Genomic DNA, 16102 nt, shown 5'->3' with positions numbered 1-16102 from the left:
TTACTATTAGCAAATCCTTAATTGATTAAAAGTCCGTAAAATTGTTTGATTTTGTGGATGCTTAAATTTTACATGAGCTTGTGACATTTTAAAATAGCCATAGGAAGTATTGTCTACTATACTCACAATGATATTCCTCAATAATGATGATTGTTTAAACACAGATGGGTCTATAATCTTTAAAGCTGGTGAGTATGAGGTGGATGCATCAGGGCATATTTGCCAGTACTGTAGCCCATTATTTATATTTGCAGTGTATTTAAATCACTTTGTCATATTTGACACACTTTACATTACAAAACTAAAACTGCAAAGTAAATTCTGAAATCATATTAAATAATGTACAGATAACAATGTGTTTTGATGCATTTTATGTACATGTATCATACCTGAACAACAAAAAAATGCAAGAGTGTCAGCTTGTGAACTTCCACCAGTGACATATGCAAGTACTGACAAGTTAGTGTAAGAGTCTAGTAATCTTAATACGCTCTTAACGCAAGCAAAGATGAATATGTGAACTGCAGCATCTCACATGTGAAATGCTACCTCTGCAAAGCATTCTGAGGAGCAATGAGTACTCCACCAGTAAGAAGTGTAACAGATTCAGACACTCAGGAAAGTGTCACATCGGGAAAACAAATGTCGGGTAAGGCCTTTGTGCCATACTGTGCCAGAGTGACAGACAGAATTGGTCATAATTCGCACAAACACAGCATAAAGGCTCTTTGTAAACTTACAAAGAAGACCAAACAGTGTCTCGGATCGGCAAAGGAGAAAAGTGACCCACTTGCAATGTTGGGAATATACCCCATACCGTGCACATGTGGAAAAGTTTGATTGAATGACTGAACGATCAGTCAACACCAGGATTACAAACCATAAGGCATTGCTGGTTGGGGCAGGTGGAGGAGTCAGTTGCACTGTGCGAGGCGAGCCACATAGTAAAATTCGCCAAAACAAAAGAGCTGTCACACCCTCTAGTTCAAAGAAGCTATAAAAATACCCAAGCATGAGACTAGCTTCAGCGAGAAAGATAAAGCCTCAGGGTGAACTGATTCAGGATTCCTGTGCTGCTGGAAACACCAGTTGCAGGTAGCAATAGAGAAACCATACCAGAAATGACTGTGGAGAAGCCCTCGGACATCGGTGCATTAGGCACATATAATCTACACGAGTCCACCACCAGCAATGGAGGGTGAGGCTCTGACAATACCAGCCACTCGTGCTGCAGAAAAATCTTCAAACATCGGCCGAAGAACTTGAGCCGGAAGCCAGCAGGCATCTCAATAAGTGGCCGTGAAAATCTTGACAATTTTGTAAGCAAAAGTTGCACATTTTAGAAGACTTTTCACAAAATTAGGCCTTCAGTGACTAAGGGATTGCACTTTTATGAGATTCCAAAGTTTGGGCTTTGACTCCCCAATCTTGTTCGTCCGATTGTTTCTGCAGTGCAGATGAAACATATCAGGCTAGTGCGAGAAGATATTTTCTGTAACAGTATTGTCAGACTGCTTTGTTCTTTGTTCAGTTCACGAAATGATTGTACCCTATACATAATTTCTGATTTGTATTTGCAAGTTCGCTATTGTATATTCAGTCTTATTATTGTATTTGTATAGGCTAGTGTTTGTGTCTGCATGCTAAATGTTCACATATTTTGAGTGAATTTTTTAAAAATACTTAAAAGGAGAGATAAGAAGGTAGCTATTGTGTATTTGCATTAGCTATCGATACAACTCTCCGAGAGAAAAACTGCAAGCGAACAACCTCCATCAGGAAGGGCATGTGGTGAGGCTACAGCTTGCTGGACACTTTATAGCTGGCTTAGTGAAGCAAGTGCCTTGTTGCTTAAAGAAATAATCCATTTGTCCTCTCAAATCCTCTCCCAATTTTTAATGCTACTTACACTTGTTTGCCCCATGGCATCCAGTACCAGCACCTGCACACAGTGATTGGGACCCCTTGCCCTTCAGAGGCACCTAACCTGAGCATTAAGACAGAAAATTGAGATATTACGAACAAAACAAACTGGTTACCGTGGAATGCTCTCTGCGAGAGGTAGGTGGGCACATAACTGGATGCATTATTTTGTTGTATGTGTGATTGAGAACAAGGCAGTTAATAATTTCAAAGTATGCTAAATGAGATACTGATGACCTGCTGGTATAGCTTAATGTGCAATGTCCTGTATAATGACGAGGGGGGGGGGGGGGGGGGGGGAAGACACGCGAATCAGTTCAGTGGGATCAGTGAATGACACTAGCTCTGATAACATTGAGCAGCTCAGTCTCCTCCCCTGTCCTTCCCCATGTTTGTTTAGATAACAGGTGACCAGTATCCAATCTGTGCTTCAGAAATTAATCTTCCAGAAGCCCACTGCGATATGTTTTTGTGGTGACCTGGGCCAGTTGCGTGCCAAAATAATATACCAAAAAAATCCGGCAGTTGTTCACAAACTTATTGTGGATTAAATGCTATAATTTCATAATGTGGTGTTCCCCAAGGAAGTTGTCAAAATAGTCATGCCTGTGGTACATAAAGGAAGCTGCAAAATTTCGGTTACACAATAAATCTCGCACTCTAAAGACTGTCAGTTCAGCTAAATGCCTAGGAATTAAAATTAAGATTGGCTTAAAATTGGAATAATTACATAGATAATGATATGGGAAAAGCAAACTAAACACTGCATTTTATTGGCAGGGCATGTAGAACATGCAACATATGTGATAGACTGCCTACACTACATTTGTCTGTTATGAGCTGGAGTATTGCTGGATAAGATAGGCGGACGACATTGAAAAAGTCCAAAGAAGGGCAGTTCGTTCTGTGTTATCACTAAATAAGGGAGAGAGTCACAGATATGACAGGTGTGTCGGGGTGGCAATTATTAAAACAAACGTGTTTTTCATTGTGGTGAGATCTTTACACAAAATTTCAATCACCAGCTACAGCCTCAAAGGTATTTACAAGTGTGTTGAAATTTTACTTGATATAATTAAAAATAACACTACCTCTGCAGTTTTTCATCCACAGATGAGAGCTGCTCCTATTTTCGTAAACCTTCGGTTATTCATAATGCAACACCACATATGTTGTTAGCAATATTGGCCTATTCCCAAGAGTTAGCAGCTTTAACTCAGTTAATACTAGGCAGAAATCAAATCTGCATGTGGAATGCACTTCCTTGGCTCTTGTGCAGAAAGGAGTGCAGTATTCTGCTGCATCCATTTGCAATAAGCTACCACAAGGACTCATAAATCATAGCAGTAGCCCAAACACTTAAGTCTAAACTGAGGAGTTTCCTCATGGCTCACTCCTTCTATTCTGTCGAGGAGCTCCTGGAACAGCTGAAAAATTAAGACAATTCCAGTGTTGCATTGTTGATTTTATTTACTTAAACTTACGACTTGTTGCCTGAATATGTTTCTTATACTTCATTTTATCTGTTTCTACAATTGTTATAATTTCATGTATTGACTAGTTCCATGACCATGGAGACTTCTCCTAAATTTGGTTCCACGGAACAATAAATAAAATTACAAAAAAAAGAATAAAAATGTGCACTGAAAATACCCTTGGAGCATATTGATGAGGTTTTCGATTGAATAGAGCATTACAGAGCAGCTGCTTTCGTAAAAAGCTTTTCATGATTTTAAGACTAGAATTGTATAAAGCACTAAATGAACTGCCTCTGTGACAAATAAGGATGATTAGTAAGCACTGAAGGGCAGAAAGGCAAATAATAAAACAACCATAAGCTTTTGTGAGGCATTGAGACTATGTCTCTGCCGCCTTGTTTAACAGGGTGCTGCGTAGTGTGATGCAGAGTAATGTCGATATGCAGTCACATAAGCACTAGCAGGCGATATTGCAATTGTGATAAGAGATGTAAACACTGTGAAAGAAATATTTCAAGTAATGGGAGCTGTAGCAGCAAAAATTTTACTCAATATAATTAAAAATAACACTATCTCTGCAGATTTTCATCCACAGATGACAGCTGCTCCTGTTTTTGTAAACCTTTGGTTGTTCATAATGCAGCACCGCATATTAATATATCATACATGTTACTAGTCAAAACGAAGAAAACACCCAGAATATTCTTCACGGTTGTAGTCCAGTGAGCACCCTTTAATAGCTGCTATTTCGTCTACGTGATAAAGGCCCTTGCTTATTGACAGTACTTGGCAAGGTCATAATGACTGGTTTGCCATTGCCTTCTGCCGATCATAATCGGGATGGATGATGATGACACAGTTATTTCGAGGCAGGTGAAAATCCCTGACTCCGCAGGAATCGAACCCGGGGCCTAGTGCTCAGAAAGCACGAATGCTACCATGAGACCACAAACTGCAGACTTTGTTTATGTAGATATGCAAATGTTTGTTGCTGATGTATGATTATCTGGCAATTTCGTTCTATTTGATAAAATTCATATGTAAGCGAGAGGAGGACAGGGGGCTAAAAGTGTATGAAACTCATTTTGGAAAGCTTTTTTTGGGGACTGTTACAGAATACATCACACTTTCTATTAACAGTTGTGTGGACTGTACATCTCGTGAGACTGTATTTTGCAAATATGCCTTAAGATCCGCAGTTCATTTTCCGTTTATTAATATTGCAGCATGACTGTAAGCATTTACACAATATCTATGCAATCTCTTTGTTTCTATAGAAATGTTGCCAACAACAACACTGTTGGTTTGTGTAACTCTTGCTGTGAACTAATATAGCAACAAAAACAATCCAATTTTTGAAAATATAATTGGATAGATAGAAAAATCTACTCATCAAGCGACTGTAAAGAGTATATAGATTGTCTGCTGTGTAATGCTTGTGTGGGGTGAATTTTTCACTTTCCTTCTCATGCTTAAAGCCAGTCCTAGACATCTGAGAAGTGTCAGACTAGGGATAAAGTACAAAATCCAGCATAGTGAACTCATTTGTTTTAGACACACAGGGTGATTTTTTCAACCGTGTCAAACTCGAAGGACTGATCGGTGAGAGGATACGGAACACAAAAGGTCTTATGAACTTATATCTGGAAATGGATGGTTTCCCTGCTAGATACTATTTATGCAATCATACAGTGTTACAGAGACTGTGGTCTAATACGTGCTGTATTATGCAACCACAGTTATAGTTTGTGTGGAAGATGATTTCCACGTGCCTCAATGCACGCGTGTATGCACCGTAGCGTGTTTTGTCTCCGACGTTCACACATTGGCCGGGCTGCACCCGAACATTGTGAAAGGCAGTATGAGTAGCTGCTCCAGTGTCTCCACATCTGGAATGGGCTCTGCATACACGATACTTGTGAGATGGCCCCATAACCAGAAATCACACGGGTTGAGATCCAGTGATTGAGCAGGCTACGCAACCGGACCCCCTCGTCCGATCCGTGGACCGAGGAAGACAAACTTGAGATGCGACCGGATGCTGATGACGAAGTGGGCCGGAGACTGATTCATTGGAAGAATCCTAACGAAATGCAATCCGACAACAGAGGAAGTAGGTTACAGTACGCTTGTTCGCCCACTGCTTGAATACTGCTCAGCAGTGTGGGATCCGCACCAGATAGGGTTGATAGAAGAGATAGAGAAGATCCAACGGAGAGCAGCGCGCTTCGTTACAGGATCATTTAGTAATCGCGAAAGCGGTATGGAGATGATAGATAAACTCTAGTGGAAGACTCTGCAGGAGAGACGCTCAGTAGCTCGGTACGGGCTTTTGTTAAAGTTTCGAGAACATACCTTCACCGAAGAGTCAAGCAGTATATTGCTCCCTCCTATGTATATCTCGCGAAGAGACCACGAGGATAAAATCAGAGAGATTAGAGCCCACACAGAAGTATACTGACAATCCTTCTTTCCACGTACAATACGAGACTGGAATAGAAGGGAGAACCGATAGGGGTACTCAGGGTACCCTCCGCCGCACACCGTCAGGTGGCTTGTGGAGTTTCGATGTAGATGTAGAGTACCATCATCTGGCAGCCACACAGACCATCGAATCGTTGGCGGCACCTCTTTCCCGTAGGGATAGGTAGTCACCTGCAAGAAATGTCAGTAGTTCCAGTCTGTTAGGCCATGCGGAAGGAAGAGTGGTCCCCAGTCCCAGAATATGGTCGCCAGTTGTCCCGGCCCACACATTCCACCTGCACCGATGCTGACGATTCGGTGCCGCCGTACTGTTGGGGTTCTGCGTGCTATCCGGGAGATGACTGTTATGAAAGTTGAAGATACACCTCTCCGTGTAAAGATGGCCTCATGTATAAATAGGATGGATGACACACGTCCCAGTCATGGTTGTCTGATGAAGAAACCAATGACACAACTGCTCCCAATGTGGAAAATTTGTCACCATTAAGTCCCAAACACATTGTAAGTGATCAGGGTAGTAATAATTGTCACGGAGAATGTTCCACACGGTCATCTGGGTTACCCTCTGTCGGGCCAGCTGCCTGGTACTGATACGGCAGTCACCTTCCACAGTGTTAATCGTATTTTCCTCCGAAATTGTATTTTCCTCCGAGTCTGGTGTCTGAACATTTTGGATACATCCTTCACAATTTCCTGCTTCCTGAAACACTGTCTCAGACAAATGGCGAAACACTGTTGCAGTCATTGAACGGTGAAGTTCTTGTCGACGGGGATAGATCTCCCGATATAACCTCGCTTCCTGCTGCCTGGTGCCATTCGCCTTTCTGTCTGTAACACAGTGTCAGCAAGTTTTAGCTTCAGATATGGAACCGTTGCTTGTGACACTGTATCACATCCCCTAAAAGGTGAGTCAGCAAGAGAAGTGAATCTGTGGCAGGAGAGGGCACTAGGGCGTGACGTATGAAGAACAGTACCACCTGCTAGGAGGAAACGGTGCATATTGTAACTGTGCCTGCACGGTACAGTGTGTACTAGACCGCAGTCTTTGTAATGAAGCAGTATTGAATAAATGGTCTCTCGGCAACCGTGCATTTCCGGACTTAAGTTCATTAGAACTTTTTTGTTCCATACCCTGTCACTGATTGATCCCTAGAGTTTGTACATGGTGGAAAAAATCACCCTGTATACATCAGTGACTCTAAAAATACAAATATTTACTTTTACATTTTGCCAGTTTCTTAATAAGAAACAAACTGAGGGGAAAAACTGGGCAAATTAAATGAACTCGAAATAATTGTACGTGGGAGTCGAATCAAATTACATGATTTTTGAGGCTGTTTCTGTATTTGACAAGCTCTTTGTGCAATCTTCGCTTTCATATCGCCGTAGAAATTCGCAGATGACTACATTTATTTTATTTTTGTAAAGTTCTACCAAAAATTTTGATTAATTGCTGAGCAGACCTTTTCAGTTCTTAAAAATTAGTTAACTCCCCCAAAGTTTAACAAGATCATTAATTTCATAGAAAGAGCTTTTAGTGTGCCCATAGACTGATTTTTCAGTCACATTTGCAAGTTACTCCGTGTGTTCTCAGTATTGCATGAAAGTGGGAGCAAAAATCCCCAGTCTACCAGAAACCTTCTTGGAGTCAAAAAAATCTCTTGTTGAACTAATTTTATAGCTGCATTAAAATGCATTTCATTTTATCGTTTCTCCAATTTCCTACATATTTTCTAATAGGGTGGAAAATGGTCCCAATTATTCTCAATATGTTTTATGAAAAGACTTTCTTTTGTTTGCAGTGTCTTTATATCTGTATGTTACTGACATTAATTTGTTTTTGTCTTGAAGCCTTGTATTCAGTGTATCTAGTAAAGTCTGTTAAAAATCCAATGTTTATTAACAGCTCAGTTGTGAAACATATTTGCATCTCATAATAAATATGTCAAAAAAATCTGCACATTTACGTGACCATCTCACTTCAGAATAATAGAGAACATCTCTGTGATCTGCTTCCTTATCTGAGTGAAACTCTCAAAACAGGTAATTTATTGTTCCTTTCCTTCTGACGAAGTTTATCGTGGATATTATGATGCCTGTCACTTAGTTCTGTGAGAGTTTTTCAGCATAATGCTTCTTGTTGGACAGTGCAGTGGTAGAAAGTGGGGAAATCCCAACTTAGGTCACTTTGCTTTAAATTCTACTCAAAGCCCCCTTCCTTCGTTCACTCGTATTTCTGCCTCCATCAGTTGACACACTTAACAATTTTAGCCATAGTAATTACATTGATATCAACGGTTTTTTGTAACTGGCAAAATAAATCTTCTCCTGGAGTTATTTCAAACTGCATAGCTGTAAAAGCTCCTAAAAAATAATAAAATGGTGATGAGTTTTCCACAAACAAATATAACTTGCCGCACAGTATTTGAAACTTTATCGCTTTCATCGATAACTAAACAGACTGATTCAGATAATCGCACCTTCTCGTGAAGCTGCTAGCATCTGTTCTTGTTGTTCTTGTTGTTGTGGTCTTCAGTCCTGAGACTGGTTTGATACAGCTCTCCATGCTACTCTATCCTGTGTAAGCTTCATCATTTCCCAATGCCTACTGCAACCTACATCCTTCTGAATCTGCTTAGTGTATTCATCTCTTGGTCTCTCTCTCTGATTTTTTCCCTCGACACTGCCCTCCAATACTAAATTGGTGATCCCTCAATGTATCAGAACATGTCCTACCAACCGACCCCTTCTTCTGGTCAAGTTGTGCCAAAAGCTCCTCTTCTCCCCAATTCTATTCAATACCTCCTCATTAGTTATGTGGTCAACTCATCTAATCCTCAGCATTCTTCTGTAGCATTACATTTAGAAAGCTTCTATTCTCTTCTTGTCCAAGCTATTTATCGTCCACGTTTCACTTCCGTACATGGCTACACTCCATACAAATACTTTGAGAAACGACTTCCTGACACTTAAATCAATGCTTGATGTTAACAAATTTCTCTTCTTAAGAAACGTTTTCCTTGCCATTGCCAGACTACATTTTATATCCTCTCTAATTTGACCATAATCTGTGATTTTGCTTCCTAAATAGCAAAATTCCTTTACTACTTTAAGTGTTGCATTTCCTAATCTAATACCCTCAACATCACCCGACTTAGACTACATTCCTTTATCCTTGTTTTGCTTTCGTTGATGTTCATCTTATACCCTCCTTTCAAGACACTGTCCATTCCGTTCAACTGCTCTTCAAAGTCCTTTGTTGTCTCTGACAGAATTATGTCATCGGCGAACCTCAAAGTTTTTATTTCTCCTCCATGGATTTTAATACCTACTCCAAACTTCTCTTTTGTTTGGTTCAAATTAATGATGTAAATAAAATAGAAAGAAACTGCCACATGGGAAAAATAAATTAAAAAACAAAGATTCCAAGACTTACCAAGCGGGAAAGCGCCGGTACACAGGCACAATAAAATAACACACAAACACACTCACAAAATTTCTAGCTTTCGCAACAACGGTTGCTTCTTCAGGAAGGAGAGGGAAATACGAAAGGATGTGGGTTTTGAGAGAGAGGGTAAGGAGTCATTCCAATCCCGGGAGCGGAAAGACTTATCATAGGGGGAAAAAGGACAGGTGCGCACGCACGCACACTCACACACACACACACACACACACACACACACACAGAGAGAGAGAGAGAGAGAGAGAGAGAGAGAGAGAGAGAGAGAGAGAGAGAAACAAGCAGACATTTGTAAAGGCAAAGAGTTCGGGCAGAGATGTCAGTCAAGGCGGAAGTACAGAGGAAAAGAAGTTGTTGAAAGACAGGTGAAGTATGAGCGGCGGCAACTTGAAATTGGCGGAGGTTGAGGCCTGGTGGATAACGAGAAGAGAGGATATATTGAAGGGCAAGTTCCCATCTCCGGAGTTCTGAAAGGTTGGTGTTGGTGGGAAGTATCCAGGTAACCCGGACGGTGTAACACTGTGCCAAGATGTGCTGGCCGTGCACAGAGGCACGTTTAGCCACAGGGTGATCCTCATTACCAACAAACACTGTCTGCCTGTGTCCATTCATGCGAATGGACATTTTGTTGCTGGTCATTCCCACATAGAAAGCGTCACAGTGTAGGCAGGTCAGTTGGTAAATCACGTGGGTGCTTTCACACGTGGCTCTGCCTTTGATCGTGTACACCTTCTGGGTTACAGGACTGGAGTAGGTGGAGGTGGGAGGGTGCATAGGACAGGTTTTACACAGTGGGCAGTTGCAAGGGTACGAGCCAGAGGGTAGGGGAGGTGGTTTGGGGATTTCATAGGGATGAACCAAGAGGTTACGAAGGTTAGGTGGACGGCGGAAAGACACACTTGGTGGAGTGGGGAGGATTTCATGAAGGGTGGATCTCATTTCGGGACAGTATTTTAGGAAGTCGTATTCCTGCTGGAGAGCCACATTCAGAGTCTGATCCAGTCCTGGGAAGTATCCTGTCACAAGTGGGGCACTTTTGGGGTTCTTCTGTGAGAGGTTCTGAGTTTGAGGGGATGAGGAAGTGGCTCTGGCTATCTGCTTCTGTACCAGGTCGGGAGGGTAGTTGCGGGATGCGAAAGCTGTGTGTGTGTGTGTGTGTGTGTGTGTGTGTGTGTGTGTGTGTGTGTGTGATGATGTAAATAAAATAGAAAGAAACTTCCACATGGGAAAAATATATTAAAAACAAAGATTCCAAGACTTACCAAACGGGAAAGCGCCGGCAGACAGGCACAATTAACAAAACACACAAACACACACACAGAATTACTAGCTGGTTGCTTCTTCAGGAAGGAGAGGGAAAGACGAAAGGATGTGGGTTTTGAGAGAGAGGGTAAGGAGTCATTCCAATCCCGGGAGTGGAAAGACTTCCCTAAGGGGGAAAAAAGGACAGGTGTACACTCGCACGCGCGCGCGCCCACACACACACACACACACACACACACACACACACACACACACACACACACACACACACACACCAAAGGGCAGGGACGTAATCAACGCGAGCTTATGACTCGCGCTTACTGGGAATTCCTCGTTCATGGGGAACAATTGCAAGCCCCAATCCCTAGTACGAAGGAGGTTCAGCGGGTTACCCCGACCTTTCGGCCTAGGAAGACACGCTGATACCTTCAGTGTAGCGCGCGTGCGGCCCAGAACATCGAAGGGCATCACAGACCTGTTATTGCTCAATCTCGTGCGGATGGATGTGTGTGTGCGTGTGTGCGTGTGTGTGTGCGTGTGCGTGTGCGTGTGCGTGCGCGCGCGAGCGAGTGTACACCTGTCCTTTTTTTCCCCCTAAGGGAAGTCTTTCCGCTCCCGGGATTGGAATGACTCCTTACCCTCTCCCTTAAAACCCACATCCTTTAGTCTTTCTCTCTCCTTCCTGAAGAAGCAACCATCGGTTGCGAAAGCTAGTAATTCTGTGTGTGTGTTTGTGTGTTTTGTTCATTGTGCCTGTCTGCCGGCGCTTTCCCGCTTGGTAAGTCTTGGAAAGAGGGTGATTCAAGAAGAATACCACAACTTTAGAAATTTACAACTCTGCAACGACAAAAGGCAGAGCTAAGCACTATCTGTCGGCGAATTAAGGGAGCTATAAAGTTTCATTTAATTGTGCGTTTGTTCGCTTGAGGCGCTATTGACTAGGCGTCAGCGTCGGTTGATGCTAACATGGCGACCGCTCAGCAGAAAGCTTTTTGTGTTATTGAGGACGGCAGAAGTGAATCGACGTCAGTTGTTCAGCGTGCATTTGATCGAAGTATGGTGTTAAACCTCCTGATAGGTGGTGTATTAAACGTTGGTATAAACAGTTTACCGAGAATGGGTGTTTGTGCAAAGGGAAAAGTTCTGGATGGCCGAGAACGAGTGATGAAAATGTAGCACGCATCCAGCAAGCATTTGTTCGCAGTCCAGGAAAATCGACTCGCAGAGCTGCAAATTCCACAATCAACTGTATGGAGAGTCCTACGAAAAAGGTTAGTTATGAAACATTATCATCTGAAATTGGTTCAAGCACTGTCTGCAGCTGATAAGATTAAAAGAATTGATTTCTGTGATTTTATCCTTGCTCAAATGGAAACAGATGGATCTTTCGTTTCAAATATTGTGTTTAGTGATGAAGCAACTTTCCACACTAACGGGAAAGTCAACCGTCACAATGTCTGTATATGGGGCACTGAGAATCCGCGGGAAACAACTCAGTATGAACGTGACTAGCCTAAGGTGAACGTTTTCTGTGCCATTTCAGCCAATAAAGTTTTTGGTCCCTTTTTCTTCGAAGGTGCTACTGTAACTGGACTAAAGTATGTGGAGATGTTAGAGAATTGGCTGTTCCCTCAGCTCGAACAAGAAGCATAACAATTCATATTTCAGCAAGATGGAGCGCCACCACATTGGCACTTATCTGTCCGGAACTACCTGAACGTCAACTACCCGAGGCGATGGATCGTCCGCCAGGCAGCCCGTGACAGAGCACTTCATCACTGGCCTCCAAGAATCCCTGATCTTACCCTCTGCGATTTTTTCTTATGGGGGTATGTTAAGGATATGGTGTTACGGCCACCTCTCCCAGCCACCATTGATGATTTGAAACGAGAAATAACAGCAGCTATCCAAACTGTTACGCCTGATATGCTACAGAGAGTGTGGAACAAGTTGGAGTATCGGGTTGATATTGCTTGAGTGTCTGGAGGGGGCCATATTGAACATCTCTGAACTTGTTTTTGAGTGAAAAAAAATCCTTTTTAAATACTCTTTGTAATGATGTGTAACAGAAGGTTATATTATGTTTCTTTCATTAAATACACATTTTTAAAGTTGTGGTATTCTTTTTGAATCACCCTGTATATATAGTACCTGGACAAACCTCAACTTAAAGCATATTGTTTTATTAGTTTGCTGTCAATAAATGTTCGGTCACACTTCCCAAATGGTTGGGCTACCTTTAAATGCTGACGTACACACAACTTGATACTTTTAACCTGAACACTAAAATATTTTGTCAGTTCTTTACTGACTCGAGTGCTTTAATTTTATTTTTCCTTGAATCGCCCACAAAACTTTCAGATTTTGCTGAATGATTTCTATCATAATGGTGTTAAAGATAATCTTTTTGAACACCAATATTAAGTGTAGTGGTTTTCCTGCACAATCAATGGAAAGTGCATCAGTAAACACTTTATTTTCTTCCGGAGTAAACGCTGCAACATTGGGAGTGTTTTGTGTTGGATGCATGCTTTGTAAATTCAATTGTCAAATGATGAAACTCACATTTGCCAAAATTCAAAACAAAATAGTTTTTAGTTTTGCACAGTGCCACAAATGTACAGTAATTTGTTTCTGTCAGTAGGCAATGGTGATTTGTGGGTGGCAATTGTCACTGAGGCGAGCATTTGGTCTGATAGTCATTGTTTATTGGATTAAAATAATTCCAAATGATTAGGTCTTCATTTACAGTTGTGGGTCATAAGGTGAAGGGTGATCTCTTACACCACACTTTTGTCATATATGTACGGACCTCACAACCGGGCAGCAGTCTGTCTGTTGGTGGGGGTGGCAGTGGAGGGAGAGGAGTGAAGATTTGTCTCACTTTCCTTGCAGTAGTTGCTGTGCAGTATTCCACATTGGCCTTAGTAAGTATGAAACACTTCTGCGATCTTGTCAATAGTGTTTGGTTTCAGGACAAGCTGATTGATGCATCGACAGTGACGCACATCTTCAAGCTGTCAGACAGCATCGGCTGCGTGATGACGGGAATGATCGGTGAGTTTCCGACTGTGTTGACTTACATAGCCCTGTTGTGTAAGTTTTGCCGAGTAATCTTAAATTTGCACCACTCACGATCTACAGTTGTGCTGCTTTTATTTTTAATTCTCCCGAAAATACTGTTTCTGCGGATACATCCCACTACTTGAAACATTCTGCAAATTCTTTCTCTTACATTTGAGTTGCCCAGTACAGTGGCAGTGAAGTGTTATTTTGCCCACCTTCTTATGTGTTAAGAGATGAGTCTGAACACTTACGTTTGATATTTCACCTAAAATGATGTGTGTTAATTTACCTTTAATGTAACTCAGTCACTGTTAAGTCGTCTTAATGTGGAGGTCCTGCAAAGCAGTAGGTTTGTAGAATTGTGCTTAGCCCTGTAACGACTCAAACTCTTCTCCTTTGCAGCTGTTATTGGCATAAGGAAAAAGATGCCTATTTTAACTGTGCAATAATGTTATTTCATCATTGCCTGTTTTGTATTCATTTCAGTAGGTGTACAGTTCGCAATTACTTCGTAACTCAGAGCAGATACAATATAAATTAAATTTTATCATTCACCTCAAATGTTTGACAAGCAGAGACATTTCATTTTAGAACTACCTCGGTTCATTGCTATTTTCATTCTCGGAAAGGATGTGTTCTCATCTACAGTGGAGACACTGACGAGCCGCTACGTCAAAACGTGAAAGGCCCTGACTGTAGTGGGTGAAAGCAGTTTAACCGCTGTCACGTCTTGCGGATTACTCGAACTCTGCACAGACGCACAAACAAAAGACTGTGCACAGTGCGCGTTTCACAACTTATTCCATATATAATACTACTTCACTGTTTTGTCACAATTGTCTTTCATTGTCATAAATACAGGTTGGGAAATGTCATTTGCCTAAGCAGTAAAGCAGGTACTCTGTATGCGAATATTATAATTCCCATTACTCCTCATCTATTGAGAAGTTAACGTGAATTAATGTGGCGTTGCAGTGGTCCTCGGGTCAGATCATTGTACGTGTTTGCAGTCTGTAGCTGTGCTGTGGTGGCTATGGGGTTGTGCACTGTAGTGCAGTCTGTGGTGTTTCAGCCACAGTGAATGGCTTTCTCACTCTGCTACTGGCAACTTGTCGTGCACTGGAGAACTGAACTGCTGGCATTTTACTGTCCTCCTCTGGGAGGAGGATCATTTTGTGACACTTCTTGAAAGTATTCTCTCAAGAGTCAAATTAAATAACTTCACGTTCTTCTTCCTTGCCATTTCACGTTTCTATCGGCACTATTACGTGGTGTTTGGTAAAGTTGGTGATAGTAGCTGGCCAGATGACCTTTCTGGTACTACCGTCCCCACGGGACGGAATTCGTGTACCACGTATTCTGTGCCTAGAGTAAGTCTCGTGTCAGTGTTAAGTTATCTAAATGTTTGTGTAACTTGCAACTGAGGTGGGACGTTTGTACCGTCTCTCTATCTGCCTAGTCAGACGTGAGGAAACGTCCTGGCCGGCTTGTCTGGTGGCCCCCGTCGTCAGTTTGCCGGGTCGATCGATCGTGTAGCCGGTGTGCCGGGCTATCCGGGCAGTTCCAAATTGAGGTGGTCGGTAACTGATGTAATTTACTGCAAACAGCTCTGCGGTCAGTGAATCTGCAGCTGTGGTAGTACATTTTATAGCAACTACTCCACAAACAGGAATATCTTCAGCCAGTTTTGTTAAGACATAACAAGTTTCGTGGCTTATAGCCACATCGAGTGCATATCTGAACGACAAAAAATAAGACGATAGCGATTGAACCCGTATACGTAAAAGTAATAGCAGAACTGTCTATGAAAAGGGGTAAGGATGTAAGTTTACTGGCAGGAGGCTTACCAGCAAGTCTGTTGTGCTTTGTAAGCCTTCTTTTTCTTACCTCGACATTATGTTGCTTTCGGCCTAGCATCTCGCATCTGGGTTTCGATTATAGGTGCACCCTAGTTAGGTGGCATTTATTCGTTGACCATCCGTCACACATATTTATGGTTTTAGCTTCGAAGGGTGGGCCTTCTGCATTTTCTGCTAGTTTTAATTGTTGTAAATACACTTATGTCCTTACCCCTTTTCATAAATAGTTCCGCTATAACTTTTATGTGTACAGGTCGATCACTATCGTTGTTTATTTCTTGTTCAGATATGCACTTGGTGTGGCTATAAGCCACAAAACTGGTTTTCTCTTAACAAAATTGGTTCAATGTACAACTGTTTTGTGGGCTTATTGATATAAAACAAGGCAGAATTATTAGGTTTAGTATTCCTCCAGCGGTGCAGTTTTTTCAGTGTCACCTTATGCTTTGTTAAGAGAATAAAAGTAGATGCCGGGTAGTTCACTGAGCATTACCACTAAAGTTCTGCGCCATATTTTAGAGGGGGAGGTAACAGTGGCTGGTTCTGCCTAATGTATACATCAGCTCGTC

The 16102-nt window shown here is 41.9% G+C and overlaps 1 protein-coding gene across 1 annotated transcript in view; it reads left to right on the top strand.

Moving 5' to 3' along the window:
- Positions 1-16102, top strand: part of LOC126295479 (proteasome subunit alpha type-6-like) — a 35801-nt gene that overhangs the window by 1255 nt on the left and 18444 nt on the right. The window contains exon 3 of the mRNA XM_049988026.1: positions 13584-13665. Coding sequence (XP_049843983.1) covers positions 13584-13665 — 82 coding nt within the window. The remainder of the gene's footprint in view (positions 1-13583; positions 13666-16102) is intronic.

Source organism: Schistocerca gregaria, chromosome 11 (genome assembly GCF_023897955.1).
Source record: "Schistocerca gregaria isolate iqSchGreg1 chromosome 11, iqSchGreg1.2, whole genome shotgun sequence".
NCBI classification, from domain to species: Eukaryota; Metazoa; Arthropoda; class Insecta; order Orthoptera; family Acrididae; genus Schistocerca; species Schistocerca gregaria.
The sequence above is the reverse complement of the archived record's forward strand: the minus strand, read 5'-3'. Positions and strand labels throughout refer to the sequence as shown.